Below are 21,140 nucleotides of genomic sequence, written 5' to 3' on the forward strand. Positions count from 1 at the left end.
ACATGGGCGCTGGGGCTTTTGTAGGAGCAGCAAGCACTCTTGGCCGCTTGATCATCTGTCCAGCCCCTTGATTAGCACTTCACAGATGAGGCATCTTCATTGCAATTTTATGATGAATATTGGATTTGTCATCTAATCAGGTGAAAAAACCCTAATCTCTTAAGAGACACTTAATAACCATTTAGAGTATGGGAGATTTGATTAGGAAAGACTGAAGGTGCTATGTTAGGTAAAGCCGTGAACTTTAAATGTCTTAAAAAAATCCGATGGTCAAATCCATTTTACCAGGAAAGGGTTTTCACTGGGAAGCTTAATCTTTGAAGTGCTTATTTTGTTTCCTCTGAGTTCTAAGACAAATCCTGCCCTTGCTTTATTCCTTTCTGGAAACATCTGTTGTTAGTGTTTTAGAAGGAAGGAGACGATGGCTTTAAAGATAGAAACCTGCACATCCCGGAAGTCGCCCGAAAGGCCTGTTTTGAGTCCCCGTGTTTGTTTCTGTAAAATGGAAATACAGTCACCCCTCTCTCTATTTGGGCTTTCCATTCACACATTCAACCAAAAATGAATAAAACGTATTCGGAAGAAACAATTTCCTCTGTATTGAACGGGTCCACACTATTCTTTTATGTCATTCTGCATGTAAGGCAGCATAGCAATTATGTACCTAGCATCACATGATAACAGGAAGATACATACAGGTCATATGTAAACGTTACACTAATTTATGTAAAGGACTTAAGCATCCTTGTATGTTGACATCCACATGGCAAGTAAAACTAGTCCCTAGAAGAAAGATGGTTGTAATATGGTGAAGGAGGCTCAGAGAACTTATAGGCAGTATTACCTAACAGCACAACTAGAAAGATCTACATTGGAAGATCTAGGAGTATGACATTCCTGTTAGGGAGATGGAAGAGGCCAGCAAAGGGTGCCTGACCCAGGAACTAAAGGATGAGAGAAAGCCATTACACACAGAATCTGACTTGAACACTTCGGGCCCTGAGCCAGCAAAGACCCTGCAGTAGGCACAGCATGCTGGTGTGGGGATCAGAACGGTGCCCAGTGGGACAGAAGCAGAGCTTGAGGGAGGGTAGGGGAAGGATGGTCAGAAGGCAAGCAGGGGACGGACGCAGAGGAGGCCCTCTAGCTAGGATGAAGCAGACATTTGCTTTGATTCTAATTGTGTGAGAAGCCTCCGAGGGAATGACGGATCTGATTTATGATAGACGTTTCCCATAGCTACTGGGCTGGCGGACCAAGGATCATGAGATGGGATTAGAAGCATAGAGACCCACGCTCTTGGTGTCTACTCTCATTATCCTGGTACATAGGATGTCCAGCCCAGTGCTGGCACACTTAGGAAATGTCATTCTTACACGAATCAAAGAACAGCAAATTTCAATCTGCAGATTCCATCCTCTGATGACCTAGTCTAATATGCCCATGCCTCTAGAGATCTTGCTTTGATGGAAAGATGTGCAATGGCCTCAGACATCTGTGTTGAGCCATGAGTTCCTCTTCTATCTCATCTGGACTTGCTCGGCTTTCTCCTACAGAAGAGAGAGCCAGTGCCCAGCCAGCTGCTGGTGACCTGCAGGCCAAGTTCTCTTCCTGTACATTAGGAGTATGGCTTTCTCGTCTGGGAGCAAGCTGGGATGCTGTATATGGCTCCAGATACATTTATCACAAGGCCTTTGGAATCTGAGGAAAATCCTTGCCCAACCCAATTAACAGAACTAAGTTGCCCTTTGAAACCACCTCCCACCTGACTGACTCGTTAGCGCATGTGCATGCATTAACCATGGCATTATGCAGTGGGCTCACCAACCACTGCCCTTCACCGGGTGAAGAGACTGGACTCTTTAGATTTAATAGCCATGTCTTTCAGAGTCTCTCAAGTCCCTAGCTTGGCTCTGCTAAACGCACAGACAAGGTGAGGTATTAATTAACAAGTGAGATAAATGCCCAATTTACATCCTTGAATCAAGTCAAACCAATTTGGATGGTGAAGGGACGGGAAGGAGGGTGAAGGAGCTGTGGGCATGGGGCAGATTTCATCAGTTTCGAGTGTTCTGGACATAGTCCAGAGTTATGCCTCCTCATTTGAGCTTGGCTGGAGTGCCTTGGATGATGTGCCCAGAGCTCAGGCCAGCATCCATATCTCTTAACCCAAGGCGGCCTCCTCTGGAGCAAAACAAGGAACCAAACCTTGCCAGGGGAGGCAGAGTAGATAGCAGGGTTCTGGATGGAAACTGGAGTGGTGTTTAATTTATACAGAGAAATGAAGACGCCGCTAGTGGATTGAGGAGTCCTTCCATGGCTCCCTCTACTCTGTGACTTGGAGAATTCCTCCAGGGCTTAACTTTCGAGATGTGCCTTCTCTCGCCCCATTAATGTCACATTCCATGACAGTCCTTTCTCTTGGTTCCTACCAAGGTACTCTCTCTCCCTTGGTCACTTCTCATGCTCTGGATTATTTATTTATTATTATTATTTCCCAGCAGTCAGTTTCTATGGGTGAACATTTGGCAGACTCTGGAAATGTTTGTTAAACTGAGAGTGAATAACTTCACAGGGGCTGGATGCTTGGAGGGATGGATGAGTGGAGGGGCAGGTGGACAGATGAATTCCAAAGCATATGGAAGGAAGGATGGATGACAGAGAGTTATGGGCTTTTCACCTTTGAATCAAACATCGTTCACTGCTCCAACTAGCGACGGAGATTAGTTTTAAAACACTCTTGGTGGACGAGGCAGAGGTGGGGTGTATGTTTGGTGCTTAGGAAGGTGGCAGGGAGGAGGATGGATAAAGCATATGATACACACATATGGACATGTTACAATGAGTCTACTCCAGTAAAAACAAGATGAGAAGACAATCTCATCACCTTCCAGTTACGCAGTAACTAAACCTGAAATAATTTATGCTTTTTCTCCTAATTGTTTCTTCCTGAAATAGTGTCTCTCCTTCATTTCACTCCTCACCTTCTCTGGGACTGAAGTGGGGAAGGATCTGGGGTATAGGGTACAATGACATAGGCCTGGGCTAGCCACCCCAGGAGGAAGCGCCACTTAAAATGTTTCCCCCAACATGTGGTTTGTGGGACACTCTCTGGGGTGGTTGGTAGCATGTAGACAACTGTACTGGAAATCTGACTTAAATGAGACTCAAAAGGCAGGGATCAAGAAACCTGACTTCCAAGGTCTCCACAGGGCTCTCCACTGCACTGAAGTTTAAGGAGATGGGTTAGACTCTTCGCAGCTGTGTGCATTATGGGAAAGTCATTGTTTGGAGTCTGTTATATGATTGTCTCTAGAAATTCTAGAAAGCAATATTAATAGGAACACTATTGAGGCCAGTGCCTGTGCATTCTACAAACCAAGCATCTGTCAAATACGTAACACGCCTTTGCTCGCTTCAACTTATACTAACTCATGGAGTTGACATAATCAGACCCGTTTTCTTTTTTTCCAGACAAGCAAATTGAGACTTTCAGAAGTAACTTGCTGAGCCTCAGTTATCTCAACACAGGCTAATTCTGAAGACCAGAGGCTGCAGTCCTATGATGCCACAGGGTCACTCTACAGAAGCAAGGGAGGAAGGGCGGAATGCTGTCTCATGCTGTGCTGAAAAAGAATGAAGGGGAGATGACGGTTCTCCCTTGCAGCCATGAGGACAGCGACACAGGCGACACAGGTAAACAGACTGGGAGTAGCATAGGAGGGGCGTTCTTCTGCCCCTCCAGCTGTAGGCTGATGAGGTCACAACCCTGTCTTGTCCAGACTGCAATGTTGTCCTGTGCACCAAGCGAGCAGGGAACTTGATCTAGCTTACGGGAGCTTCAGGCAGACTCCCATGTAGGCTGGAAATGATGGACTTGGGGCATTTAGCACATAGAAGCTGGGTGTCCTGCTTCTAGGTCCTGGGGGGACAAAGGGGCCTCTAGGGAGGGAGTAGAGGCTCTCCAGGCCAGACAGTCTAACGATGCCTCCTCACCTTGCTGTTCCCACTTGGAGAGGAAATCTACATTCTCTCTCTCCTACCCCTGGCTGTGATGAACTAGAGTTCACACCTCTGCCTTGGCGGTGATAATTAAATATTATCCGCCTGTCACTTGGCACACATGTTGTGTGTATTCTCAGACTTTAATGAGCTGGTATTTGTCTCCTGTAAGCAAAAATATTTCTTTGAGTCTCTCTTTTTTTTTTTTCAAATTGGGGTGAGTGGTTCAAGTGAAGAGCTCTTGCTTTTAAAATGACAATCTCTGGCCAGCATGTCTGTGGACGGTCTCCACTGTTTTGGTTTTCTTTTCTTTTGGCAGGGACAATGACACTCAAAGTTTGTCCCTTCTGAAATGGCCATTGCTTTCTGTTATGTGAGCAGCCACATGGCTGGTGAGTATTGTAGCAAGTGATGAGAACTCAGAGGTATGGGGTCACCATGAATGTTGTTGTGGGGACACTGTAAGGTGACCTTTTCTGACAGGGTTTCTCAGCTAACTGCCAAAGACATTTTCCCCAGATCTCCAAAAGAAGCAATTTTATCTAGGTGCATTGAAAGAAAAATTAAGACGTTCAACAAAATGAATGTTTTAGGACAGTGGATCTCAAAGGATCTACATCCGAGCCGCCTGGAGATTTACTAGACTTCCAAATTCTTGTACCCTACCAGAGACTCACGAGCTCAGAAACTCAGTGATGGGGTCAGGTCTTAGCGGCCAAGGTTTAATCAAATCCTTTAGGTCCTTTCCGAGCTACTAGGGAATAGGAAGAAAGCACAATGGATCCAATTCAACCCCAGCTGATGAAGTCAGTAAAGAACTTCAAATACTTATACCAGTGTTTGTGTTTGTAACTATCTCAGCCTCAGTTTAGAATTAAAAAAAAAAACAAAAAACAAAACTATCACTTTAAATTGAGGATCTTCTCTGCCCCCTACCCCCAATGTCTAGTGATGGGGAATGACTGGCCTTTTTCAGTTCCCTTTGGAAGAATGCTCTATTATCTCCCCCATTCATGAGATTTATGACAAGTGTGTTCTTCGCAGCTGCTCCCTGAGCTGGCACTCATGTTCTGCTTGGATGCCTCCCTGACCCAATGCCAGGTTTCTAAAGCACACAGTCCTTTCTGAGGACTCCCAGCACAGGAGAGAACCAGGTACTCCAGAGGCAGGAGAACCAGGGGCACCCACCCCCGAAACGTACGTAGAGAGAAATGGTGAGCTTACTGCCCCTGGGTCTGGGGTTGGTGAGAGGAACTTTAATATTTACCAATAAACAGCAAAGTGCTTAGCACACCTCCTAGGGAAGTAATTAACCATAGAAAGAACACCCTGTGCCGAGGCATCTCCTCCAAAAAAAGAACTCACTTAATTGTGAATTGCTTACGCCAGGTGAGAGAGAACCGGTGTCTACCTCCTTCACCTGACATAAGCAACTCTGAACTAACTGGGAGTTTCTTTTTATAAACACAGTGCAGAGACTTTCTTCTTGGTGGTTAATTACTTCCTCGGGAGGTTGCGTTAATAGTTCCCATAAGAAGACCATTATTGTCTTTAGCATAATCACGGCCTCATTTGCTTTTGTCCTAGCCTTTCCAGTACGTGGGCTCTGCCTCTTCAAGGGATCCTGAGTTGTGCCTATCAAGCAAGCCCTTCAGCCTGGGGATCAGGTACCTCAGGTGGGGAACCAGGATCAAGGTGAAGCTGACAGAGAGGGAGGCAGATGGCACAGGGCCTGTTGGGGACCCAGACCGCCCAGGAACCTCTTCTCTTCTGTGTTCCGGTTTCCGGCAATTTGCTATGCTTTCAGCTGCTGACACCCCAACAGGGAAGGGAGCCAGGGAAGCGGCTCCTTTGAGGAGGCAGAAGGAGCTGATCTATGAGCAGCCTCGGTGCTCGGTGAAATCACCAGGGAGGCAGAAGCAAAAGAGTCATTGGATTTCAACTCTCAAAAAATGCCTCTCTCCATGATGCCTCACCTTGGTTAAAAAGAAAAAAAAATGAAAGGGAGTGGCTTCTATTCGGGTTTTGTTTCAGGAGAGAGAAAACGAGCAAAGGACAGTGCCACAGAGGCGTCTGCCCTGTGGAATTCTTTGATCAGGAGCTTGTATCGGTGTAAGTATGTCTGTTTGTTCACAAATTATCTATGTACACAAAGGCAACCACTATGGAAATCTCCAGACGTCTATTAAGAGGATGAAGACAAAGGACAAAATTGGATGTCTAGTATTCTCCTTTGTTTCTCAACAGGTTGCACCCTAGTTTGGACACCCGCAGCTGATTCCAGCGGCCGTGAAACAGGTGACTTTGATGTAGCAGGGCGAGGCCCATGTACTCTGTGATTGTCACAGTGGGATCGTAAACTCCCTTGGTAGGTCAGATAGCTGCACTTGGAGATCCTTCCACCCCTGGAACAACTTCATGTGAACTCACCCTGCCTGTAAGTCTTTTGGGTGGGGGAGGGCCACACACCTACACTGATGATATACAATACACGGTATTTGAGCTTAGGATGTTGGGCAGAGGAAGGCAGATCTCCGTGAGTTCAAGGCTAGCCTGGTCTACTGATCTCCAGGTATGTCTTCACAAGAGGTTTGCTACCTCAGCTGTAAGAAACTAATACAAGCCGGGAGGTGATGGCGCACGCGTTTAATCCCAGCACTTGGGAGGCAGAGGCAGGTGGATCTCTGTGCATTCGAGGCTAGCTTGGTCTACAGAGCAAGTTCCAGGACAGCCAGTGCTACACAGGGAATCCTTGTCTTGAAAACCCATAAACAAACAAACAAAAATTTAGGAGATTTCATGCCCCACATGCTAATGGAACCCTACGTAGCTTCTGTAAAAGCCCTATCATTACACTGTGATGTGTCCCAAAAGAGTCAGCTCGAAGGTTCAGAACAAGGGTGGTAGTACTCAACCATGCCATCTGACTGTACAGACCTAGTCTCAGAAACTAGCAGGGTTGAACTGGGTCAGTACTAGGATGGCAGAAGAGAGGGTGGCGAACCTCCCTGTAAGGGATTCAGAGCAAATGTTTGAGACCCCATGGCCGTGTCATCTCTCACTGTGTAGGCTCCACTTAGCTCTGTGGTTAAGGTGGAATACAAGGTATAGCTGTACACAAAATATAAACAAGGGCAGATGAGATGGCTCATGGGTAGTGACAGATGATCAGGATTTGATCCTTGGGATCTACAAGGTAGGAGGAGAAAACTGACTCCCACAACTGATCCACTGACCTCCCCAAACGCTGTGGCACACATGTTCCCGCACACACAATAAGGCAAAGACATGTCAAAAAATTAAAAACAAATTATAAACAATTGAAGACCACCACCTTCCCATGCAAAGAAAGGCGTAGGTTAAGGCTTTAAAGCTTCACCATGCAAGATAAAACAGATTGTGAGATCTGCTAAGCCGTAAGAGTGTCTATAGCTAAAGATACTGTATTATATACTTACAATTTGCTAAGAGGGCTGATGGCAACCCCACCTGTAGGAAATAAGACTAAAGATGGTGGAGATAACTCTGAGTGGTGATGGCCATGCTATTTTTTTGTGAGTGTATGTATACACGCAAATTCATCGGGATATGCATAGCTTTTTATATATAAATTACGCATCAATAAAGTAGTTAGAAAAATATTTAGTTTGAATTTTATGTACTTTTCTGTATGATGAAATATTCTTTAGATTATTTTTCCTCAGTCATCAAGAAAATGTTAAAACCTTTTATTTTCTCTTACAAATTGGGTTTGGTTCACGGTCTATAGTTGGATGATCACAGATTAGGACACATCCCTTTGTCCCAGAGCTGGGTTTGGGTCCTGGTTTCATCCTATATTGTGTTTAGAAGAAATGTAGCTGCTCTTCAGGTCTTGGTTGCCACATCTGCAAACTGATATCTCATAGGGATATGAGGATGAAGGGGCACTTGGCTTATGACATCCTAGTGCTGTGTGAGGCTCCAACTGTCATCACCGTTGTCAGGGACCATAACTGGCCACCCTGAAAGGTCTGGCAGGACCATTCACCCAGAAGGCAATAACCAGAACGCAGCTACCTCTTTGCAATGATGAATATTTGAGAATACAAAGCCAATACCAAACCCTAGGTTGTGTCTCCAAGAGTTCTTCTGGCCCAAGGACATGTGTTCTCTGTTGTGTTGGCTTCAAAGGAAACATTACAACATTTGACAATAGTATGGAAGAGATCTTTCAGGAGAATGACTCATGACGAAAGCACATACAACACACTTCTTGAGGGGATGGGAATTAGAAGACGCTTGCTCACCTCCCTCATTATCCTTGTTATCAGCACAGGAGGTTTCCATGGCAACGTTGCATCCGGGCCCTCTCCAGCCGGTCTGGCAGACACACTGCCAGCTGTTCTGACCCAGTGTGCATCTCCCGTTACCGTTGCACAAATCAGGGCAGCCATCTGGTTGGAGAAATGGAGAGAATGAGAAGGAGGGACATGAGGCCGCGCTGGGGAAGCAGGGGAGCCATGCAGAAGGGAGCAAGCCTGCAGGGCAGCCACTGGGCCAGCCTCACAGTGGGGCCCATACCTGCTGTCCAAAGAGTCAGGGGAAGCAGGCCATGCATGCAGGTGCAAGAAGGAGTTGGGGCACAGATGCAGGGGTTTCCCAGTGACAACTGACCTGGGTGCAGGGGACAGAGCAATCTTGCAAGTGGGGAGGGAATTCAGTGCACATCCCAGACAACTGTACCAGTGCTGGCCTGACAACCAGACTAGATAGGCTCTGATTTTCAGTCAGTGGCTCAGAATGCGTGGTATCTTGAGAAAAGCCTGCCCATCTTCCCTTCCTTCCTTCCTTCCTTCCTTCCTTCCTTCCTTCCTTCCTTCCTTCCTTCCTTCCTTCCCTTCTTTCATCCTTCCCTCCATTTCCTTCTTCTTTCTCTCCCTCTTTCACTTTCTACTTCCCTTTCTTTGTTTTAATGCCTTCTACATACAAGAAAAAAAAATTCCCTACAAGCCCAGAATCAAAATGTCCTCCATCTTGCAGAATTTTAAAGATAGATTTACATATGATTTTCAAGAGCTTCTTGTGACCAAGAAAGAACTGGATGGCGCTGTGACCAATAAAGAACTGGATGGTGCTGCTGGCCATTATTTTTATTCTTGTAATAGCTTTAAGGGACACTTCCAAATGTTGGCTGCGTATCACCACCTATTTATGGTAGATTTAAAACTAGAGCAGGATTTAAAGGCCAAGGGAGGGGTAAGGACTGGATGACTGGGGACAGGATAGAGGCGATCTTGTGTCCACAGGGGAAGGGCAGTGGAGTCTACACAGTTCTGATTTCATAGCTTTCTTTTCTTTCTTTCCTTCCACCCCTTCCTTAGTGTGTGAAATCAGCAGCCTATTTTATTTCCTAAAAGCTCCAACACCCACAGCAACTGTAGCATAGACTCCCCAACCTGGAGCTCCGGCCGAGGGAGCTGGGTGAGAAGAAAAGGGAAAGTGATATGGCCTGAGTCTTGTCACCCAAGCCACCGTGGCCCTTTGTGAACTGGATAGACGCAGAGGACCCGTGGCACGTGCCGACTCTCCTAAGACCTACTCTTGCTGGTAAGAATTTCTAGGCCTCTTCTCATTTTTCTTTCTTTGAGCAGTTTTATTGAGGCGTAATCTACCTACGGTAAAATTTACCTGTTGTGCATGCACGCCGCAATGACACCGGGGGAAGTTATGGAGTTGTGCGATTGGAGGCACATCTTCTTGCTTCGTTTAAATATACTCCAATGACCATTAATTTAGCTGTCCCTGTAAGTAACTATCTGAACATCTTGAAAACTCCCTCTCCCTCTGTGACCTCTTCCATTTCCAGAGCTGTTTCTCAACTACACCAACGCAGGCCTGCCTGGCATCAAAGAGCTTTCTAATGATAGTGGGAATTGGCCTGGAAGTGTGCATTTTCCAGGGCTTCCCAAAGGCCTTCATTCGCATCCCTCTTCTCTTCTTTCAAGCACCTCTCACGTGGGTGCTGATAAACCTAGTTTGCCCATGTGGGAGCCGTGTGAGTTGAAGGAACTCCCAGGGAGAAAGGTCCAAGGCTCCACCATGGAGTGTGACTGCTTTAGGAAACGTCAGTCTGGGCTTGCTCCCTCCCATCCTGTGAAGCTTAGGATCGAATTGAGGAGGGTCAGCAATAGGGAAGTCCTCCAGGGGAGGTCTCTGGAGGAGGGCAGCTGTGCTGAGGGGAAACAAGGAGCCTGGACAGGGACTCTGGCTTGGTGCTAATTCTAGCAGTGTGCACACGTGCCTCGGTCTCCATGCCTGCCCTTACAAAGTCCAGCTCAGTATTCCACAGCCTTCCTTACCAATGAGGTGACTGTGGCCCTGTCTGGGGAACCACTGATGTCCCTCCTGCTCACACCCTGAGACAGTGCTCCAGGGAATGCCTTCCTCACTTCCAGGGATGTACCATAAACACTTCTGTGGGAGCAAAATGGAGCTTGGGAGGAAAAGCCCGAGGGACATTGGATGAGTCCTCAGGGAAAAAGAGACCCTGGCCAATCTGCAGCCACCTTCTGCCTTATAGTCACCACCAGAAGAGTGTGGGGGAAGAGGTCAGAGAGAGTGCCCTTCATGACAGACCTCTGAACATTTGCTTGGCATGGTTTCTGGTATATGCGCTTTGCCATTTAGCTACTCTGAGGCCTCACGTCTTATTGAAATCATGCCCAGAGTCTCAACGGAAGGCTCATTGTGTAGGAAACCCACGTCCACCACTTAAATTTTAAATTTGCCAAGAGCCCCAGCATGTCAGTCAGAGATATGTGCTCAAAATATGTATGCTCCTCTATGGAGTGAGGCCTCCCCCCCACTCTTTTCATTTTGACCAACTGAAGTGAGATAAACAGGGCAGAGTAGCGAGTTTTCGCCACTTCCTACACGAACAGTGGGGAGCTGGCAAATCTCTGAGAAGTTTCAGGGCAGCTGGGAATTAATGGACAGGACTTTGCTTTTAGCTTGAAGAGGAAGAAAGCAGTCTTGGTAGGTGCGTGGCGTTGCTAGGCAACCCCAAGCTAGCCCTAGCGCAAGTTCATGCGGCTGGTGGCCTTCCCGAGGAGGAGGCGATTCTCCGTGTTTGTAAAGAGCAAAGCCAGCTTCTGCTTAAGGAAAAACAAAACCTGGGAAGTAATTAGTCTGGAGGGTAAATGGGCATCAGGTGGCAGCTTTTCTCTCGAGAGGATGCTTTGACTGAAGTTGGAATTGGCTTATGGGCTCATACTTGGGCATCCAAGAAATCGCTGTATGGAGTCCTCCCAAGTTTCAGGCCGGTTCTAGGATTTCCTTGAGTGCCAGCCTCTAAATGACTGGTTTAGAGTCCCGGAAGGAAACTCTGTTTGGGCGCTTATCTCCTCAGCTAGAAAGAACTGATGGCTGCCCTGGGCCTTCAGGCTCTATTGTGACCCTGGATCAGTGATTCTTAACACAGGATTTATAAAAGATTTCCCTCCCTTTCTCTGGGGGACATCTGACAAGGTCTGGAGACAGTTTTGATTGTCATGTTTAGGGGTAATGACACTTGAAACCTCATGGGGAGAGCCTGGGGGGGTGCCGTTCAACATCCCAAAGGCCCAGAAGAACCCCACCCCACCCTCCAAGAATAGCACAGGTTCAAATGTCAGCAGTCCTGAGGTTGAAAACCACGACTTTGTTAGATCTCAGACATGGTTGTTACTGATTCACAGGGCCTCGCCTGACCTCAGCCTAACAGTGAGGGCTTGAACAAATAGGAGTCATTCTCACCTTTCCTTCTGAATCTCTTCCAACAGCCATGAGGAGGTAGAGGGAACCTTCCTTTCCAACACAGGGCCTCTCCTCAGGAAAAGTTTCCAAGGACACAGTAACGTGGGCTAGTATTGTCACCTCCAATCCTATCCATAGCTGATAGACACATACAATAATCTCTACACAGACCAAAGCCCCACCGCTAGACTCTCACGATGCCTGATTTTCAACCCTTAGTCCTCTCCAGCCCCGGATTCCGGCTCTCACTTCCGCAGTCTTGTTTGTTCACCTCAAAATTGGGAAACTTCAACCTCTTTCCTTTTGTTCCCTCTAAACTGGTTCCTTGATCCATGAACGGCTCCTGAATTCATACACTGCCAGGACCCAAGCCGGGCAGCCGCTCTCCTACCACAGCTTCTCTCCTCTCTTGTAGCTAATTCCAATCTCCATTGCAAAATTTGCCTTTTAACTCTGAGCTAAGAAGCAATGCTACTGCTGGAGACAGCCTGGATGTGTCCCAAGAGTCCATCTTTGGAAGCTGCATCCTCAGTCTGATGGCAGGAGATGTGTGGAACCTTCAGAAAGTGGGGCCTTGGAGGGAGGTCCTCAGGTTATTTGGAGCGCCCCCATGGAGCACAGTGCAGCCTTAGCTTTTCTGTGGGTTCCTGCTTTAAGATGCTACAGAGAGGCACAGCCAATGGGGACTCTTTCTCAGACTCTACATGTAACATTCAAACTTTCAGTCTCTTTTTAAAATAAAGGTATTTTTTTCTTGTACTAATGCAAAATGTAATGAAAAAAAAAAAAGGAATACACAGCTACACCCGTCCTTCCTTTTAAATATCTCAGAATCTACTCCCGGTTGGTATTATGTTAATTTTGGTTTGGACTCCTAATTTCGCTCCATCCTGGACACTGCCAAAAGCACAGCCGCTTTCCATGGGGAAAGTCCTTAACGTGGTCCTGAGACCCTCCTGAACTGGCTCCCACCACACTGCCCTACCCCAGAGTCACTTTCGGTTTTGGCCACATGTAAACTGAATGACTCTCATTTCCCAGCTCTACCCCACCCTTCATATCCCTGTCGGGCAGACGTTCACGTTTAGAAGCCACATTCTTTTGTGTGTGTGTGTGTGTTATCCTACCTGCCCCTCTCTCATATTGACTAACACGTAATTGATGTGGGCTAGGCCACACAGCCATCCTATGACCCTCTGCCAGAGTGCCGAAGATGGTGGGCTTTGCCGTTAACTACAATTTGAATGGTGTTCCTCGGACTTCTCAGCGCTAAACTGAACGGCTGTCCTGGGCATGGCTATTGTGTTGCTCACCTGCCAGATGAGGGACCATCTCTAACTTATTTACTTCTGGATTGCAGTACTCAGTGGGTAGCTGAAGGGAACAAATGAATGAATGAATGAAATGTCTGAGTGAAACTAACAGGGCCAGTAGAAATGCGATCGTTTCTGAGACCTTACGTATAAATCCCAAAGCACTGGAAAAAAAGAAGTGGAACGAGGTCTTATTGACAGAGCTACCAGCTAGGCAGGCTTTTTGACTTAAACAAAAGTTAGGCATTAGCAAAATAATGTCTAGGGCCCCAAAAAAAAATAGGGGAGCGTAAGTGGGTTTGAAGACAGCTATAATTACCATAAAAACACTTTCCTAAGACAGCATCAAGACGTGTTCTGCAGTGTGTGGCAATTTACAAGTAGATGTGAGTGGCTAATACTGTTTGGGAAGGAAGGACAGGCGAATGGGCTTTTAATGGGCCGGTGGGCGCACTGGAGACAATGCACCCCAATGCAGCAAAGGCAAGCGAGAACACAAACAGCCTACATGGAAACACCGATGACAAAGAAAGCTGCACAAATGCCACCTCCCTGCTCAGTTCAAGAGACCGCTATGAAAACCATCACACACTGCCACAAGCCCTGAGAAGAGTTTCTTTTTTCTTTTTTTTTTCTCTTAACTGAGGGAAAACCATAACTTTGGAGGCAGAAAGTTCCGGGAGCGTTGAAACCAGATCTGCCTTTTGCTATCCCTGTGATCTTAGGCTGGTAGATGTACATCTTGGAGGCCAGGCTGTTTTGTAAAGCTATGCCTCCTCTCCGTTAATGTTATATACTGTGTCTCTCAACAGAATAACATCTTCAAGGGTAATATTCTGTCTCCGTTGTCCACTGAGACAGTTTCCATGTCTAGAAGGGCAGTTGGCACATACCGGACAATGAATGTTTGTTGCACAAGCAAGGTAATACATACTTGTTAATGGAGTAGCTGACTTCAGACGTTGACAATACTTGCTTTAAACAGACAGCAGTTGTGTTACACAAACTAACCAGAGGGAGGTCTTAGCAGAGTTTGGGGCATCACACACGCTCACTTGATACAGCGCATGTTGTTGAGAGTGTTGATACAGCTGTCGTGGGCGCCACTCTGATTACTGGGAGGTTCTTCAAGTATAGCCTGAAGGGCAAGCCCCTTCCTTTTGCCTCCCACCCAAATCAGGAAAATCCAAGAGCATATATTAATTCAAGTTTTAAAAAAAAAGTAGCATTTTCTCTAGTGTTCTCAGTGTGTGCTTTGCTACGAACTTGGATGTTCTCACTCTTATGATCACCAGCCCAGAAAAGCAGTGAAGACGCATGAGGCTGGGCTAATGGAGAAAATCCACAGAAGAGAAGGAAAACATTGAAGGCAGGAGGCTCAAGTGGAATAAATGTGCCCTTTCTCTTGAGGAGAGTTTCGTCTTCTGATTTTCAATTATTAAAATTTTAATGTGTATATGTATGTGTGTGTAGGTCAGAGGACATAGGGCATCTTCCTCAGCTGCTCTCCATGTTATGTATGCTCAGAGGCTGGATGGCCAGCAAAGCCCAGAAATTTCCCTGCCTCTGTCTTCTTCCGCCATTGCTGGGGTTACAGATATGCAGTGCATTGCCTGGCTTTTTCAGTGGGTTAAGTCCACGTTCCTCTGTGGCAAGTGCTTTATTGACTGAGCCATTTCTCCAGCCCCAAGAATTGTGTTTTTTTAATACCACCTAAAGTAGGGACATTGTCCCTTCTTCCTTGCAAACTGTTTAAATATTACTTTTTTTTTTTTTTGTACTTTACATCTCTGGATTTAGGGAAGATGCTTAAAAAGAATCTACTTGCCTTTTATTCCAGAATTCTTTCTAGTTGAGGACAGCAGAGGTGTTAGGGACCAGGGATTGCTAGAGGTTTTAATTGTCACTTAGACTAAATAGCAGTGGCAACACTGGATATCCTGTGAGACACACTCTGGGGGAAGACTGCAACTGATTTTAGAAACCTGGCTGACAAACAAGCATCCTAGTCCCTGGGGAACGGTAAGGTTGTCCTCTATCACCTACATGTCAGGTGGGAGCTGTGGGGACCCTATTTCTAGGTGTGTAGTGGAATGGTCATGCTGCCCTGAATCTGCGACTGAACAGCCGCTCCTGCTTTGCTAGCAGACTTGGAAAAGCGAGAGGCAGATGTTTCTCTGTGTTTCAACAGCATCTGTGTATCTTTGAGGGTCTGCAGAGGTGTGAGCAGGTACAGTGAGACACAGGAAGAGCCAGCATCCTTGACATGGTCTACTGCGGGGGAGGAAGCTGCTTTTGCTCGGGAGGCAGAAACTGTTCCCCTCCATGCCAGCAGCCACAGAAACGGCAGACCAGCAGTGAGATGATAGGGATTTGGATTCAGCTGTTTGCTGCACGTGTCTGGATGCACCTGGATTTTCAACATCAGCATCATTTCTGTCTGTGTGTGGGGAAAAAAAAAAAAGCATGCGGCAGGCTCAGCTGTGGCCGCGGAAAAAGTGATGAACTTGAAAAAAAAAATAAAAGAAAGTAAACAGGATCCTTTCCCACTTAGGGGGCTTGATTTTCAGGTTCTTAGTACATTCCAGTTCTTTTTAAGTTGAGATCATGGGAGAGGAAACTGAGAGGGTAGGCAATGGTGATGGGGAACGCTCATTTGGGGCAGGAACCTCTGGTCAGTTACTGAGTGAATCCAATGGAGTCAGTGCCCCCTAGCTGCTCTGGGCTTCACACAAGCCTGTGCTCGCTTTCCTAGAACAACACTGGTCCCTATTCCACTTTACCCGTCAAAGGAGGATGCTGGCAGCTGGTTGCTGGACTTGGAGTCCTCACTCCAGTGTTGTTAAAGTACATACTAATCGGTGACAAGACCCTGCGGATGCTCTGCAGGAGCCTCACTACTGATCTGGAAGCTTCTCTATTGAACTAGATGAAGATTAGCTTCTCGCTGTAGGGATACAATCCTGACGCTTGCAGCATCGGCTTGAATTTCATCCCTCAGTACTGAGTCAGCCTCTGGGTGGACTGGCTACCCACCTTTGTAACAAGCCCTCCAGGGGTCCTAGTGCTATTGTGCGAACATCAGCCCTAAAGAGGACCTCAAAATGCCTGAATTATGTGTTCTGGGAGTTGGCCTCTTCTCTTCTCCTTTTGCCTCTACTCTCTGGGCCTCCGGAATATGGATCCTTCTCTGGGGCTTCTTAGAGGCCCCTCTCCCTAAACTAAGCTCATGGTACCCACTCCAGCAATGACATTCATCTGGGGCCATCCCGTAGGGGTGGTTTTCCCTATACCCTGCAGACCATCTCCGTTCCCCTTCATAGCACCCTCTTCCATGCTTACACCTATCATAATTCTAGTTCAATCTTTGTTGAAAGCAGAAGGCTTCAGCTTGGCTGCACATACCTTGGCCATCCTTCCTTTTGGCTCAGTCACTGCAATATCTCCAGAGGGGCTTGCGCCTTTCTAAAGGGGAGCCCAGGCATCGGTATCTCTGTTTCTCAATCTCTTATCCTTTTCTTTCTTGCATGCGTACGTTTGTGTAGTATATGTGGACGTGTGTATGGATGCTCGTATGTCTGAGGGAGCACCGTGTGCGTGGATGCATGCACGTTTGTATTTGTGTACGTGTGAAGGCCAAAAGATGATGTGAGGTCGGTTCATTGGTCACCCTTCAGTTTATATATTGAGGCGGAGTTGCCCACTAAAGCCTGCTTAGTGATTCTGTTAGTCTAGATAAGTAGCTTGCTCCAAGGGGGAGATCCTCTGTTTTTGTCTCTCAAGCCCTGAGATTGCAGGTGAGCCACCACACTCACCTGGGTGCTGTGGATTCGAACACTTGTCCTCATGTTTGTCTCTCAAATTGTGGAGTAGCGTGAAAGTTATCCCCTGGGCTACACCCCCGCCCCCTTTTTCTTTCTTCCTTGGGTACTGGAATTGAACCCAGGGCCCTGTTCATTAAGTAATGCTCCACCGCCCAGCTACACTCCCAGCCCTTTTATTTTTCCTTCTCTATAACTCTCCAGATTATTCCACTATACAAAGAAGGCTAAGAACCAGTGGTTTAATGGCCTCCTTCCTGGGCTCCTCAATGCCTCCTGCGTGAAAGACTTTGGCTCCGTTGTTTATGGCTGGATTCCCAGTGCTCACCCCAGTGGTTAGCATTCAAGATATTTGTTTGATGAATTCATGAAGAAAGAAACCTGGGCGGTGTTTCTTTGCTGTTTTATCATGCCCTTGATTCAGCAGCCAGGTAAAAGGAAAAGCCTCCTGCAGGCCACACCCCAAGCGCTGGAAGGGCGATCGGTTCCCCCAGCAGAAGCAGCTGCTTGCTGCACAGGGTCCAAACCCAGGCTGTGGCAGGGGCTGTGTCTACGTGCCAGTGTGGAGCTCTGCCTCCAAACCTGTAAGCAGATAGCTCCCGACTGAAAGAGACAGACTGAATGCCCAGAGAGGCAGATGAGAAGGCAGTCGGTAGATGAAGAGAGTGACAAGAGTCACACAAAGGCGGGGATGACAATGAGAAGAGAGTTCAATGGTTTAATTTGCTTCTTGGAGGATGATCAAGTTGTTTTACCTTGTGCCGCTCATTCCCATGACTCTCCGGCAAATATTGAATGTGGTACCTACTGGTATGGAAATAGGGACAGACATGACTTTGATTTCTCATTTGTTATTTTTAGCCATCCAATTCTATACCCACAGAGCATCCTGATAGCCGCAGGAGGGTCATAAAAATACAAATAACGCCTAGGAGGCTTGTGGGCACAGACCTGTTACTTCTGGAGGCCTGATGGCTCTCTTTAAACTAATGTAAAATCAGGCCAACAATCAATTACCATTTTCGTCGTTGTGTACCCAGTACAACTGCAAGAAACATAGAAAATAGGAAATGGTTTTTAAAGAGATGCTAAAGGGGGTCAGGCAAGAAATCTGCTCCAGGACTGAGACTCTGGAGCTTAGGATGTGTTCTACACCGTGACAATGACAGCAGATCATCACAGCAACACTCCCAGGTGCTTTTCACGTACGAGGTCCTTCAGGGTGGTCACAATAAGCCTTGGTGTAGGTACTGCTATTACTCCCATTCCACACACGAGAAAGTATAGGAACAGAGAAGTCCAGTGGAGCAGAGGCAGATAGCGGGAGGGGCATAATTCTGACTCCAGACTCTGAACAAACTCCATGGACCTGTTCTCCCTGAGGCTGAACAGCCATCCTGGTTTGCCCAGAAATGGCCATGCTTGTGCATTGCAGTGTATCTCAGGAGAACCCCGGATCCCAGGAAACCTGGGGTCACTGCTGAGGTCAGGAAACGAAGACTGGGGTGTTAAAGAAAGTGGGTTGGGGAGAAAGTGAGGACTGGGGTCTTGACTGGTCGTTGTGGAGGCAGAAGGTGAAGTGGAGATAAAGGTCTCCAAAGACAAGGAAGACGTCAGAGTTATAGACCATGTCTCTGGTGTCATCATGGAGTACGGGGTCCTTCAGGATGTCTGAACATCAGGACAGCCTGAGACAATAAAGCCATTCATCCCTCAAAGTCTACCAAGGTTTGGTTTTAGGACCTCAGATACTAACAATGTTCAATGGCTCAAGGGCCCATATATGAATTGGTGCACTGCAGTGTGTGTATGCAGCCTGCAGAATCTTGCTGAATATTCTATTTCATCTCTATATGGTTTGTAGCTAAGACAGTGATAATGTTAATGCCGTCTGGATACTGGATATTAGGGAGTAATGACAAGAAAAACACCCATCTGTGTTCAACCCTGATGCCTATCTCTTTCCAGTTGGTTGTAAGGTTACGTCTGCAGGCGTGGCGTCTGGGAGGCGGCTCAGCTATAGTTAGGGTCTGTGTCTGAACTGTGTGAGTTTGAATCTCAGCTCTATTCTTGGTCACGAGAACTTTAAGCAGAGTACACGAGCCCTTCATGCCATAGTTTTTTTTTTTTTTCCACCTACAAAACAGTCTGCAAAATATCCACCCCTTAGAGTTGTTACGGGTTAAGGAAAGATGTTGGCCCATAGTAAATCTTCTGTATAGACACCGTTATCATTGTCGTTACCATTAGAGGAATCCTCTAACAGGGACAGCAGGGGCCGTGAACTTCAGGTAAGTCTTTCATCTGCGCATGGATTGATGTTGAGGAGGGGCCGTGTTCTAGGACTTAAAATAGAAACAGAACTGGGTGGGTTGACACACAGATGTAATTCTAGTATTACAAATGCCGAGGTAAAAGGATCTCAAGTTCGAGGTCAACCTGGACTGTGCCGTGAGATATTGTTTCAAAAGAAGAAAAACACGGGCAGACCACAAAAGGATGGGCATTGTCAGTACAGTTAGGAAAGTACTTTTAAAGACCTGGAGAGAAAAGAGGAAAATTAAGTAACTTTCTGGGAGAATTTCCTGAGTTGAGATGTCCCCATGATGGACATCACAAGTTATCTGAGGAATGCTTTTCAAATTTCATAGGTGAGTAAGGTATAATTCTTAAGGACCACAGGGTAAGAAGCTCACCCACACTCAGCAAAGTGTATTAGTAGGATGAGGTGGTGTTGCTGGGGAGTGAGGGGAGACTCAGGTCCCTACAAAATATGCCCTGCCCTGAGGGGTGGAAGGAGGTAATGGTGTCTGTCATTTAGGAGTGCTAACCAAGTGCTCAGCAATCCACAGCCTGCATCTCACCAAGGCATTGCAAGGACCACAGGAAATACATATTGTCATCACGTGTGGCTGCAATTACTGAAGCTCAGTGGAGTTAATTAACTTGATGAGGGTCATCAGCACTCTAAGTGGTAGAAGAGGGATTTGAACTTAGGCCAGTACACTTCGCTCTTCTCTAGTTTGATAGGTTTCTAGGGGAGAGGATGCCCGCTCCCCCCCCCCCCGGCATATCATGCCATCAGCTGCATCTGTGGGTTCTGCACCCTTGAATTCAACCAGCCTTGCCTTGAACAGAGTGCACCTTTATTGAACATGGCTAGATTTTTCTTGTCATTACTTCTCAAACAAAAAAGCCTACAACTTTTAACACAGCATTTATATGCATTAGGAATGACAAATAACCCAGAGATGACTTAAAGTATGTGGCTGCATGGCACAGGTTATACGCCAACACTGTCAAGGGCATTTTGATACTCTCTGGGGCCATGGAACATGTCTCTGTGGAAATGGAGGAGTGACTGTGTTTTTGCTTTGATTCCTTGCTTTCTAAGCAAACTTCTGATTTTAAACTTCATTACCCATATAGATTTCCCTTTAGGGAGAGACTATGCTGGAACTGTAAGACTTCTTCACTGTGGATTAATAAATTACCATTTTGGGGTTAGACGCAAATTTGGGTAGCAGGAGGATGAAGAGAGGGCTCATCTGTGGACACAGACAGATGGAGCCACTGAAGCTGAGAGCCAGGCTGTGAGCTAGAGAGATCCTGCCGGGGAAGCGGCTGCATATGGATGCGGTTTTGCCTCTCGCTCTGTTTGTAGCCCCCGACGAGACTTGCGTGTGTGAGAACCAAAGGAAGAGGACTTCCGGGGGAGAACTAGCGGCCCAGTTTCATGGGTATTGAGTGCTGATTTTGTAGCAGATCCATGACTGCATTTTTTTTAAATCAATGGGTCCTGAAGTACTGTGGACAAGGTGACATATAAATGAAGAGTGCCAAGAACAGAAGACCAAACAACTGTGTGCGTGGACAGTAGTTCAGGCCGATGAAATTGGGAGGAACAAAGACATGAGGTAGAAGAATGCTTGGGTACCAGAGGGACGGCAAGTGCCCAGTTGGCCAGAGCAGAGTCAGTGAAGAGCAGTGCTTTACAGGTTATTCCAAGCATACTGACTTTATTCTGAAAAGAAGGTTGTTGTATGTGTGTGCATGCGTGCTTGCTTGTGCGCATGTGTGTGTTGGGGTCGGGGGAGGCTGAGCAGAAGGGTAAGGTGGTTCTTTGTACTGGGTGGTTAACAGATTAGGGACAACTGAGAAGGCTGGGCAAGGCTATTTAGAGAGACACCTTTAGGTTTTACCGCCTATCTCCCTGGAAGGAAAGATT

The 21,140-nt window shown here is 46.8% G+C and overlaps 1 protein-coding gene across 11 annotated transcripts in view; it reads right to left on the bottom strand.

Moving 5' to 3' along the window:
* Positions 1 to 21,140, bottom strand: part of Tenm2 (teneurin transmembrane protein 2) — a 1,249,953-nt gene that overhangs the window by 87,477 nt on the left and 1,141,336 nt on the right. For all 11 annotated transcript variants that reach the window (XM_057774197.1, XM_057774202.1, XM_057774201.1 and 8 more), the window contains one exon: positions 8,292 to 8,438. In XM_057774197.1, the coding sequence (XP_057630180.1) occupies positions 8,292 to 8,438 (147 nt within the window). The remainder of the gene's footprint in view (positions 1 to 8,291; positions 8,439 to 21,140) is intronic.

Source organism: Chionomys nivalis, chromosome 7 (assembly GCF_950005125.1).
Source record: "Chionomys nivalis chromosome 7, mChiNiv1.1, whole genome shotgun sequence".
In the NCBI taxonomy this organism is placed as follows: domain Eukaryota; kingdom Metazoa; phylum Chordata; class Mammalia; order Rodentia; family Cricetidae; genus Chionomys; species Chionomys nivalis.